At 33.9% G+C, this 12,283-nt stretch overlaps 1 protein-coding gene across 2 annotated transcripts in view; it reads left to right on the forward strand.

Moving 5' to 3' along the window:
- The window catches only part of LOC110116230 (CBS domain-containing protein CBSCBSPB3), an 18,112-nt gene extending 7,211 nt beyond the window's left edge, over nt 1-10,901 (forward strand). Inside the window, exons 5-14 of one of the 2 annotated variants that reach the window (XM_020849731.2) lie at nt 1,921-1,999; nt 2,114-2,227; nt 2,338-2,404; nt 5,508-5,613; nt 5,690-5,748; nt 6,261-6,370; nt 6,462-6,589; nt 6,672-6,757; nt 6,854-6,943; nt 10,483-10,901. In XM_020849731.2, the coding sequence (XP_020705390.1) occupies nt 1,921-1,999; nt 2,114-2,227; nt 2,338-2,404; nt 5,508-5,613; nt 5,690-5,748; nt 6,261-6,370; nt 6,462-6,589; nt 6,672-6,757; nt 6,854-6,943; nt 10,483-10,662 (1,019 nt within the window). In that variant the 3' untranslated portion in view covers nt 10,663-10,901. The remainder of the gene's footprint in view (nt 1-1,920; nt 2,000-2,113; nt 2,228-2,337; nt 2,405-5,507; nt 5,614-5,689; nt 5,749-6,260; nt 6,371-6,461; nt 6,590-6,671; nt 6,758-6,853; nt 6,944-10,482) is intronic. The other variant, XM_020849732.2, reaches the window with a different exon arrangement.
- Nucleotides 10,902-12,283: the final 1,382 nt, after the last annotated feature.

Genomic DNA, 12,283 nt, shown 5'->3' on the forward strand with positions numbered 1-12,283 from the left:
TCGGTTAATCCTATTAAGGGAATTAGGTTTTGCTAAAAGTCCAAAATGCCCTTACTTAAGTAAATTCGTCTTAAGAAACAAGTGAGGGTAAAATGGGTATTTATGGACTTCTAAAAATAATAACTCTTTAATTAGGCAAAATTTGGTATAACTTCTATATACCAAAACGATCAGAATTTCGCGTAGGATTTTCTAAAATTAATTTCGTTGCATTCTGATAACCTTGAAAATTTCACTTAAACCTCGTCGCGGCGCTTTGAAAAGCGTGCGAAGCCTAAAATAGGATTTTCGGGTTTTACATGATAAAGCATATTCTTATAATAATTAGTTAATGTTCTAAATTAGATAAAACAATAAGATGCATTCAAATTACTCAATGTTTTTGTAACTACTTCTGTTCAAGAATAGAGCCTGGATGATAATGATTATTGCATAATTTTGAAGTGTAATTTTAGTAGTAATAGATCTAGTGGGGGGATTGTGACTTTGGGTAATCAAGTCATTAATAAGAGTACACATTTTAAATATCTTGGGTCTATTGTTCAGAGCCATGGCAAAATATGGGGATTATATTTGTAGAAATCAAGTTGGATGGTTGAAGTAGAGGAATGTATCGGGCTCGTTGTGTGATAGATAAGTACCCTCAAACTTAAGGGGAAATTCTATAATATGGTGGTGAGAATTGCAATGCTTTTTGGTGTAGAATGTTGGCCATTAAAAGAGAAGTATAAGATTAAGTGTTGCAGAGATGAGGATGCTTGGATGGATGAGTGTGTTAGTCTTAGAGACAGGATACAAAATTTGCATTTAAGTGAAAAGATTGGAGTAGCTCTGGTGGAAGATAAGATTGGAGAGTCGCCTTAGATGGTTTGGTCACATAAACATCAACCTTCCGATGACCCGGTTAGGAAAGTAAATGCATTAGGTTTTGGCTTATGTTAAGAAAGGTAGAGGTAGACCTAAGGTCCTAAACATACTTAGTTAGAAAATATTAGAAATGACATTTTTAATTAGATTTAAATGAGAATTTGACTATTTACAGGACAATGAAGAAAAAAGGATTTATGTAGCCGCCTCATGTAGTGGGATTAAGGCTTGTTGTTGTTGTATTTCCATCTTGTATTTACTGCAATATAATAGAGAGTTAGGTCAGTAAAAAAATGAGTTGTTATTTAATGTATTACTTACCATTTGGTTGATGATGAGGATGTGCCAATCCACTTCAAATTCCCAGTTGGCATGTTTATGGTTGACAATGTCTGAAAGATAGAATTAAGTACATTGAACGAGCAATGTAATTTGTGTGCTATCTTTGCTTTTTTATTCAACTATAAATTCATATGATGAATATCATGCTTGCACGATTTATTTTATCAAATTTTAGTTCAAGATCTAGGAAATGTCTCCAGAAATGAATATTGCTTTATCTTATCTCAAGGAAATGTTGAAACTTTCATCGGGTGAATGATGGAATTATATTTTTCTGAGATGATACCACCTTCTTAAATTGTCAAGCTTGCTTTTTTATTTGTCTTCTGGGAGTTTGGAAAATACTCTTCGAATGGATAACATGAAGTTTGTTTGAGTAAATAGAAGAATCAATTAGGCTAAAGGTGCTACCTTGATCATCCTCCACCAAGTTATTTCTTCATTTTCTGGAAACGAGGAAAGCAATGCAGTTTGCTTTTGTGATTGAATTCTCTATGACGTGAGATGTCATGATGACTGTAAACTTTAATCAACATTAACTTTTCTGAATTATCTTATACCATTTGTCACGTGCTCTGGTTTTATTTAATCAGTTAACTGAGAATGATTGTTTTTAGGATGCTAAATAAATCTTGATGCGTGTTTTTAATATGGTTAACTATGTAGTTCATTTTATTCAATGCTAATTTTCTTTTCCAATTTTTGCTGCAGCTCCTTCTGCTTTCATAGAAACTCTTCGGGAAAGAATGTTTAAACCTTCTTTGTCAACTATTGTCACTGAGAACTCAAAGTACACGTTTCATGAACTTGTCTGGCTTTTTTGTGAAATTAGTTCCAAAATATATATATATTTTTTTTTCTTGACGTAACCACCTCTTATTCTTTCAACTATCTTCACTCGCAGAGTTGCAGTTGTATCTCCTTCTGACCCTGTTATTGTTGCTGCCAAAAAGATGCGTGAATTTCGAGTTAATTCGGTGATTGCGGTTACAGAAAACAAGCCTCAGGGAATCCTTACGTATGCCGTTTGATTTTTCTTTTCAGATTTATTTTTTAATTACTCCAAGCTGTCTTATTGGAGAACAGCCCTTGCCTTATACTGCTGTCTGCTCCACTATACTTTTTCAGATCAAAGGATGTTCTTATGCGAGTGGTTGCACAAGACCTTCCTCCTGAACTAACTTTGGTAGAGAAGGTTAGTTGTCATCGGAGATATAATATTTTGTACATGGATTCATTTATATTTTATCATTTTTTCTTTCTTTAACCATCACAGGTGCACACAAGTTTGTTATTTTGGTTGATACTTGATTCTCTAAGAGAGTTATGCATTTATCATTTATAATTTACTAGTATGCTTCCTAGAGACAGTATGCTATTTTGACCTATTTTTATCGTGGTTAGAAGTAGATAAGGTATGTTTGAATGTGACGTTCTACAATTTAATCCAATGATGTTTTTAACCTGCAAGTAATGCCTATTGCTTAACCCAATTATAGAAAATATGCTAATATTTATTAATTCTATGATTAAGTTTTCTTTATGGAATTTGTGGCCTTGGAATGGCAGGAGTTTGAAATTTGTTGGCACAACTATTTGAAACATAATAATGTTGCGGGCTAGAATATACGCGGGGATAGAGTTAGAATTTTTCGTCTCAGCGTTGTATGAATATCCAACACACAAACATAAAAGATATAAAACACAGGAGTTTTGACGTGGAAAGACTTGGAAAGGGAAAAACCACGAGGCCACGCCTAGTTGAAAGAATTTCACTAGTGTTTGTTTGAGTTACAATAGGCTGACTCATCCTTAAAATTTTAGGAGGATCAGATTACAATAATCAACTCCCGGGTTGAAAGTCAGTTGCACATGGATATCAAAATGCTGTTTTCAGAAAACTGGTGTCCGTTGTTTGTCAGAGAGGGTTCTAATGTTACTTGGATGTCGGAAGGAACTTCGACGTCACTTGAAAGTCGGGCGAACTCCGGCGTCACTTAAAAGTCGGGAAAAACTTCAGCGTTACTTGGTGGTCGGATGGAACTCCGGCGACACTTGAAAGTCGGGCGGAACTCCGGCGTCACTTAAAAGTCGGGCGGAACTTCAGCATCACATGGTGGTTGGACGGAACTCCGACATCACTTAAAAGTCGGGCGGAACTCCTGCGTCACTTGAAAGTTGGGCGAAACTCCGGCGGTGGTCGAGGAGGAGCTTCTTCCCTCCTCTTTTTCTCTTCTCTTCTTACTCGTTTTCTTCCTTGGGTCCCCCTTAAGAGAAATGAGGGGCTATTTATAATTTTTTGAGGATGGAATGACCAGTAAATAGGAGGAAGATCGGGGGTAAATTGGGAGTGGTTTGAATGAATGGCCGATGTTGAATCCCTTGATCGTGGATCATTTATCAGACATTTTAAGGCTCTAATGATATTAGAATTTGACGATCTTGAGCTCGTTGGATTCATCTCGTTGAGACGCTCAATTCGTCTAAAACAAGCCATATTTGGAAACTGTTTGGTAATCCAAATTATGGATTGAACCTTCCGAATGTGCTTCGGGTCTTTGATTTGAACTATTTTGGGCTTTGATTGAGTTGAATTTGGTGTCGTTGGGTTCGTATTTCTAAGACGTTCAGTTCGACTATAAGTTTGCTGAAATCAAATTTCAAATGGTTTCCGATTTAATTTTCGAAGTTTCCAATTTGATTTTTGCTTCGAGATTTGTGCCCGATCAAGATAATTTTTTGATGATATATCAAATAAATATCACAGATTTTCAAGAAACTAAATGAACATGAGAACAATTCATAGATTGAGAAGGTTTTAGGCTATTGTGTGGTGCAAAGGTGAAAAATGATGTAGATATAGTAATGGAGGAAGAGTTGGTAGTTAAAATTATGAAGGTTGATATGATTAGTGATATATTGATTGTCACTAAGTTAATTATTTGCTATGGCATTATAAATTTTTATGACTCATACTTCTTAAGTTGGATTAGGAAATAATTTTTAAAAAATATTATTTTGAAGAAATGGATGAACTATTGCACATATTATTGAAAAAGAGATGAGAAATATTGGCGGTGATTTAATTAAAATATAATTTTTAGTAGAGTGGGTTATGACAGGAGGATGCATGGTGGGGTGTGTAATAGGAGATGAAAATGTAATGAGGGAAGCTATTAATATATTCACAATAAATTCCGATCTTTTGATAATGAACTTATGCTGGAAGAATTGGGAAGAGCACTTGGTTACTTTCACATGCGAAGCTTCCAGGTTAGTTCACTAATATTTTAATTTTACATAGAAGGGAAAAGCACGTTTCTTACAAAAGGTTGTGAGATAATATTAGGAAAAAAATTTAAACGAACAAGGGTAGTTTGTCATTGAGTAATATTTTAGAGGTATAAATAAAGCAAATAATTCATTTATTATAAGATAGGATGGCTTGAATGGCGAGGAGTGTTAATATCTTGAATAAATTATTTGAAGAGGCAAATTTAAACCCTATAGTTAACCAAAGTTGATATTGGCATAAAATGACTAATTGTATTGAGTGTTATGCCATAAAATTATTAGGAAAATTCAGAAATAGATTGCATGCGAGTGATATAACCTGAAGTTAGAATGAGGATGCATTAAACATTATTTTAAGGCTATTAATATCTTGAATAAGTTATTTAGAGAGGTAAATTAAAATCCTATAGTTAAACCAAACTTGATATGGTATAAGATAACTGCTTTTATTGAGAATTTTGCCATAAAATTTTTAAAAGAATTCATAATATGATTGTATGCGAGTAGTATAACCTAAGGGTAGAATTATGAGGTATTAAACATTCTTTTAGGGCTGTAAAAAATCAGCACCATTGATGCTTACACTGATTATAAGAAAAAAATTTATATGAGGGAAGTATGCAAAGCGAAAGTTAGAGTTTTTAATGATTACGTTGGTATGTAGCTAAGGCAAGGAATAGTGATTTTAGAGACTTTGATTAAATTAGGTTTATTAGAAGTGAAGATTATAGAATCTTAATGATGAAATAAAACAAGGTTAAAGGATTATGTTGAGAAATTATTAAATGGGAACAACATATAGGCTTAATGATTTATTATGTTCAGCTGGCTGGTGGATTTTTTTTGAATGAATCATCAATTAATTTATTGGAATGTAACTTCCTTGTTCATTGTGGACAAAGATGGTTTGAATTGTCAATTGCTGTTGATTGTTACATTCAGGACTAATTTTCTTTGTTGTTGGCTTTCTTGCTTATGAGAAAGGCTGTCTAATATTGCTGTAGGTAATGACTACAAACCCAGAATGTGCCACACTGGACACTACAATTCTTGATGCTCTTCATAAGATGCATGATGGGAAATTCCTTCACCTTCCGGTGTTGGATAGAGGTGATTGTTTACACATTATTGTTCACCAAGTGGTTATCTATTTTTCTGTCATTTGACTTGCAATTTTAAGCTATAGACGGACAGATTGTGACTTGCTTGGATGTTTTGCAAATAACTCATGCTGCGATTTCCATGGTGAGAATGCATAATTATACATGAATTTACCTTACTCTTTTCTTTGATTCATGAGCTGGAAGTTTTTATTTCCTCTATTTGCTCTCAAAATTCGCTCCTTAAAGATTATCAAAATGCACGCAAATTTACTCTTTGAAAATATTCATTTCCAGCATTGTTTTGTGTTCCTTGATTCTTATGTTAAATATTTATTGGCCCTATATTCACAATCTTTGTTTCACAGGGTAGGGTTTGTTTTTCATCCGTTATTAATAGTCTTTTTCCTTAAAAATAAAGTTATATTAACCTTGTTTTGTGCTAGCTCAAAATGCAGCAATACTTCTAAATTAACTTAGTTGAACGCAACATATTTTATGGTAAATTGTTTTTGCGAAAAAATTATGCAATGAGCTGCATAGCTATGTATTTCTAGATCCATTTTCAAGAGTAATATTCCCATTCTCTCGTGATCTTCTTTATCAAGCTGGCAGATTTTCTGAACATTCAGCCTTTTCTATGAATTCTCCTTGAAGGTTGAGGGAAGTTCTGATACGGCAAATGAAATGGCAAACACTATGATGCAGAAGTTTTGGGATTCCACGCTTGCTCTTGAGCCAGCTGATGAGGAGTTTGATACACAAAGGTCTCATTTTGATTATTTTCTATGCTTCTCATTGCTAACTAACCATTTTATTCCTCTAATTCTCATTTTAGTACTTTCTAGTAATTTACAGTGAACTATCTGGTATGATGGCATCCGAGCATACAGATACTGGAAGATCGATGTATCCTCCTGTTGCAGGGAATTCATTTTCCTATAAGTTTGAGGACCAGAAGGGACAAATGCATAGATTCAATTGTGGTTAGTTTGTTAACCATGTTAGTTTTATGTGAAGTAACATCCTACTTTATGTGCAATAAATGCCCTTTTCTTGTTTTTTTAGGTACCGAGAGTCTAGCTGAGCTTGTTGCTACTGTATTGCAGAGAATGGGGCTTGGCGATGATAATAAAGATGATATTCAACTGTTGGTGTGATTATTAACTTTTCGTTTGATTTACTCCCCCATCCTCCTGCTGTTAGTCAATGATATTTTCTTTCAACAAGTGCTGTTCAATTTCATGCAGTATGAAGATGATGAACGTGACAAAATTTTACTCACAGCAGATGTTGATCTTGTTGGAGCTGTTAGCCAAGCCAGATTAGCTGGTTGGAAGGTTAGTTCTTCTTACTTCTACTATTATCATGCCTGGGTGTAACTTTACAGTTTCATTAAAACTGCATTAATGATGACATAAAAAAAGGAAACAAGGAAGACGGAAAAAATTGGAGCTTTTCCTTGTTCGACTTCAAAATTTTCTGCTGACTTGACTTGGAATAATTTTAGTCTGTTTAGAAGCATAATGCCATACCTCTATTGACCCTCTGAAGTGCTCCCAGGATATAAGCCATGGTTTCCATGACAATGTCAATGGCCTCTGTGCCGGTGAATGCAAAGTTGAAATTTTTACTACTACGCTTATCTTCAATAATGATGAAAATGTTATTCTCCCAGCACTAAAAAATACTGCACCACACGGAGGAAATCTTTTTCAAAAATCAATTATTCTTATCCAAAAACTTGAATTCAAGGGGAGAACATTCATTTTTTCTGTGAATAGGAATTTAATGAAGATATATGTCTATCTTCTTAGTATCTGGTACAATGCATCTTCGAAATCTATTTGAATCTCACTCATTTAAACCTCGACCTTTAGAAGTTCAAATGCTAGCAAGGTATAATGGGGTTTTCTACTCCAGATGTCGGGACAATTTAACTAACTAGAGCTAAACCCAATGCCTTAGTCATGTCCTAACATCGTTCAAAAAGTATAACGTTATATTGATTTTGATAATGATCTAAACGTGTCTATTACTATTTGTAGGAAAATCATAAGAAGTTGTTCTGATCATCCAATCATTTATTATTTCATTATATTACTTGCCATAAACTATCTTTAAAATTTTATGCCTTTACTACAAGTCTTTATATCATAGAAATTTCAAGCCACATTCAAAAAACATTAAAAGAACTTAAATGGAAAAATGTTATTCATTAAGAATACAGATCCTTGAAAGAAACGGTTTGTGGAATCTTTTAGATCTTCCCAAAGAGAAACTATCTGTTGGATGCTAGTGGATCTCAATATGAAATACAAAGCTGTTGCATGTGTTGACCAATACAAAACAAGGTTAGTGACAAAAGTATTTCACTCAAACCTATGGAATTAACTATCAAGAAATCTTTGCCCCAACTACTAGAATGAATACTATCAAAACATTTCTCTCTTGTTACTTATTTAGTTTGACAACTCAATCAACTAGATGTCAAAAATGATTTTCTAAATGGTGATTTCGGAGATGAAGCCTATTTAACAACTTGCTGATTTGAGAGTATGACAAATATGAACAACGTATGCGGGCTCAAGAAATTAGTATATAGGTTGAAATAATCACCAAAAGCTTGGCTCAACACATGATGATTAAAAGGCACATATGATTATATCTTATTTACCAAAAATCATCTAAAGGTAAAATTTCTCTCTTGATTGTGATGATATCATCTTAACACGAAATCATGAATTAGAATAAACAAGATGAAAGGTGTCCTAGCTGTAGTTTTAAAAATAAAGGATCTTGGTTTATTGAAGTTCTCCCATGCATAGAAATAGCAAGATAAAAGAAACAGATATTTATCTTGGTACAAAAATACTGAATGGATTACTAAAAAAAGATATTGGTACACATGGGTGTAAAACTATAAACACGTGATAGGAAATACTTGAGTTCGCAAGTAATCCTAATGGGAAATACTTGAGTTTGCAAGCAAACCTAACAATAATCGGTAAAACAGGGAGAAAAATGGAACAAAATATGTTGAAAAAACAATCAAACGATAGATAGTTTTATATAAAGCAAAGCGAAACAAAATGAATCAAATGTACAATTGATCCTCAATTTGAGAGGAGGATCGTTCTCTCCCAATCTCTAGATGATGGATCTAGAGCCCAAAACCCTAAGGGAACTCCAAGAAAATAACTCAAATCATGCATGCCCGAACGCTAGCCTCCCATGTTCTTTAAATACAATTCTTCCTAATAAACAATTTCCTAACATAAACCAATTTCAAAATTCTTTCCTAAAGCCTTTGCCGACTCCCTCTCTTTCTTTGATTTCTACCCCTTTTTGTGTGTGTGTGTGGGGGGGGGCACCTTGCTTGGGCTGGTTTGTTCGGTTCGGTTCTAGGGGAATCACAAAAACATGCTGTTCAATTCACAAAAAAAGTTGACGCGAAGAGAGATTTTACCTCAATTGATAAAGTAAGGTACCAACAATTAATAGGAAGACTAAACTATTTATTCTTAAATTTATTTTTCTGTTAGCATTGTTAGCCAGTTTATGTATAATCCCATGCAGGAGCATTTTGACGCCGTATACAGAATGCTAAGATATCTCGAAAAGGTTTGTATATGGTTTCTGGTAGTTATGCTGAAGCAAAATTCAGGGTGATGACCCGTGGTATTTATGAAGGCATGTGGCTAGAATGTCTTCTTAAAGATTTAATAAGTTTCACCACTTAACCTATGATGAGACGTGACAATCAAACTGTTAATATTGATAAGAATCCTATCCAGCTTGATCAAACGACGTATGTAGAAAATAATCTGACAGTCTGAAAAGAAGAAATTTTTTCGAGGATTCATTCGACTATTACGCTCCAACAAAACTTCAGATTGTAGATTGTAGATATTCTTAATAAAGCTCTTGATTAATCACAATTTGAAAATTTTACTTCCTAGCAAAAAATCATTAAGTATATATTCCGAGTTTGAGAAATGGTATGGAAATTCTAAAAATACTCCAGCCAGCGTGCAGCCACCACGCTTAGGGCGTCTCCAGCCGAACCCCAAACGACTATAAGGCATAGTTCGTTTGCTCCATTCGAACGGCAAAAAGATCGCTAATCGGTGGACATTGTTCACCTACGCGATTTTTCTATCTCAACCGGATTTGCCGAAGAAACGCGTGAAAGAGGAGAGGACAATTACCTTTGCAGAAGCGTGCAAAATAGAGTTCGTTTGGAGATGAATCACAACATTTTTTAGTTTCACTGCATTTTGGAGTGAAAAATGGGATTTTCGGTTGGAGATGCCCTTATTGCATCTTCCAGCATTTATTTTCTCAGCGTTCAATGCGTCTCCTCTGCACCTTCCCAACCAGCGCCAGCTATTCCCTAAATGCTTGCTGGCATCTCTTCCTTTCACCTGAGTGTCCATCTTCCATAAAAGGCCGGCTTCAGAAGAAATTATTATATGCGGACGCCGAACGCAGTTTACCGTCCGGAGACCAACCAGAATGCGTCACGTCAGCAGTACCGAGCTGGGTACCAAGCAGGGGGTGAAATGGCGCATTATGATTGGTCTTTGGATGACGTTCGACATCCTCACATGGCTGTCCACCTGATAGCATGCTTATGGTCGGCCGTCCACCGCTATTTACTCTTTGCGGTCATTGCAGGCTGCCATGTTTATAGTAGAATGATTCGGCAAACCTTATTCTTTGCTCTTTACCATTTATGTGGCTAGTTATGGCCTTACTATCTTTCTGTATCTCCTATGAATTGTCAATCTCGTAAAATAATTCTACAATTGTTTTTTTACAAGCAGCTGCAGATCCTTAATTAACAATTGCTGACCATTGATTCCTTTTTTTCCAGGTTCTAAGATTGCATATTGAAAGCAGGAGAACCAAAACTGAAGCAGCAAAGCCTGCTTTAAATGCAGAAGTGTTGCAAACAAGTGAATGGGCATCCTCCTTCAAATCTGGCATTTTTGCAAGCGCAGTTGTACTAACTGGCATTGGAATAATGGTATACTTACGAAGGTCCAGGGTATGATCTATACAATATATCAGCACATAAAAGGCAAAGCCCGTATGATATGCAATTCAAATATGGAGATACATTAGTTTTCTTGATCAACTAGAGCTCCATCACTATGAAATTAGAATGGCACATATGGTCGGCATCTACAAAGGATTTTTTACACTATAACATGATTACAATATCTGCTGTATAAGGCCATCTCCAACCCAAAAACTCAATTTTAACTCCAAAATACAGTAACTTTACTTCAACGGAATATTATTTTCTAACATTAAAAAAAAAAATTTTAAATTCTAAAAAATAATGTGTTTATAAATAATTTTTTTTGAATTATTACTAAAAAATTTTACACTTAAAAAATTAAAATCAATAATCTTGTTTGTATGTTGGATATCTGTGCATTGAAAGAGAAATAAAACACCCGATTTTTTTCACATAAAAAAGATTGGGTGGTTTACTTCTCTTTTTGTTTGTGTGTTGGACATCTGTGTATCACTAAGATGAAAAGTTTACTCATTCTATCGCCACAAATCTTTCAACCCGAAACAAACCTAAATTTTGAAGTAAAAAAATAGCATGTGAACAGTGCAATGCGAACCGTCGCATTAATGCCATTTTTTCGGCGCTCAGCTGGAGCAAATGACGGACATCGGACATCTAAGAAGTGTTAGGCGTTTGCCTAGAGATGATCTAACAAAAGTTACTTTTCCTCTTAAGCCCAAAGTGCACCGAGAGGGTATGTAGAGCCTTCTTAATCTTGCTGCCTGCTTCTTTACTATTCATGCATGTAGTGTCTAAATCTTTTATATTTATTTATATAATTTTTTAACATTTTAAAAATATTAAAATCTCTACATGAAAATATGTATTTTATCTTATAAAATTATATTAGTGGGTGCAACTTTTGAGTTGATCTGAATTTAGTTCAACATCAGTAGGAAGTCATTCTATTCGATGCAAATTTCATTGTAAGGTGGTTCAATAATCAGAGTCCAATGGTTGTTAGCAATGGCTATAATTTTTTTATAAAAATATTGTAAAATTGTTGTGTGAAAATTATTATTTTTTAATTATTGTAAAAATAAATTTTTAGTATAATTTTTTTTAATAATGAAAAAGCAGTACCCAAATGTAAGTTGGGATTATGATTTGAAAAGTAAAGTAATTAGAAAATCATAACATACAAACATTAGAAGTTATGTCATTTTAATTTGTTCTTTAGTTTTAATTAGATTTTTGGTTTTTATTTAGGCTTTTGTTTGAGACAGTTTTTTTATTGCTTTTTAAAGTAATTTTTTAATATAATTTTTTTTTATTTTTATACTAAAAAGTTGCTTTAAAAAACATTAGAAAGCCGTCCCAAACGAAGCCTTAATTAAGCCGACAATACATGCATATTAAACTTATAATGAACTCAAATTAAACTGGCTTAAGGATCAGATTTATTTGAGCAAGTTAAAATGTATGTATATGTATGATTTTTCATGTGAGGGGTGGAGATTTATTGATGTAGTTGAAATAGGAACTGAGAATCTTGATATTAAAATATATGTATCAATTTAATAAACTAACAGCTCATTTATTCAATACATATCAATACTAAATAAAAACTTTAATTGAACTGAACTCAAAT

The sequence above is a fragment of the Dendrobium catenatum genome, unplaced genomic scaffold (genome assembly GCF_001605985.2).
Source record: "Dendrobium catenatum unplaced genomic scaffold, ASM160598v2 fragScaff_scaffold_698, whole genome shotgun sequence".
In the NCBI taxonomy this organism is placed as follows: Eukaryota; Viridiplantae; Streptophyta; class Magnoliopsida; order Asparagales; family Orchidaceae; genus Dendrobium; species Dendrobium catenatum.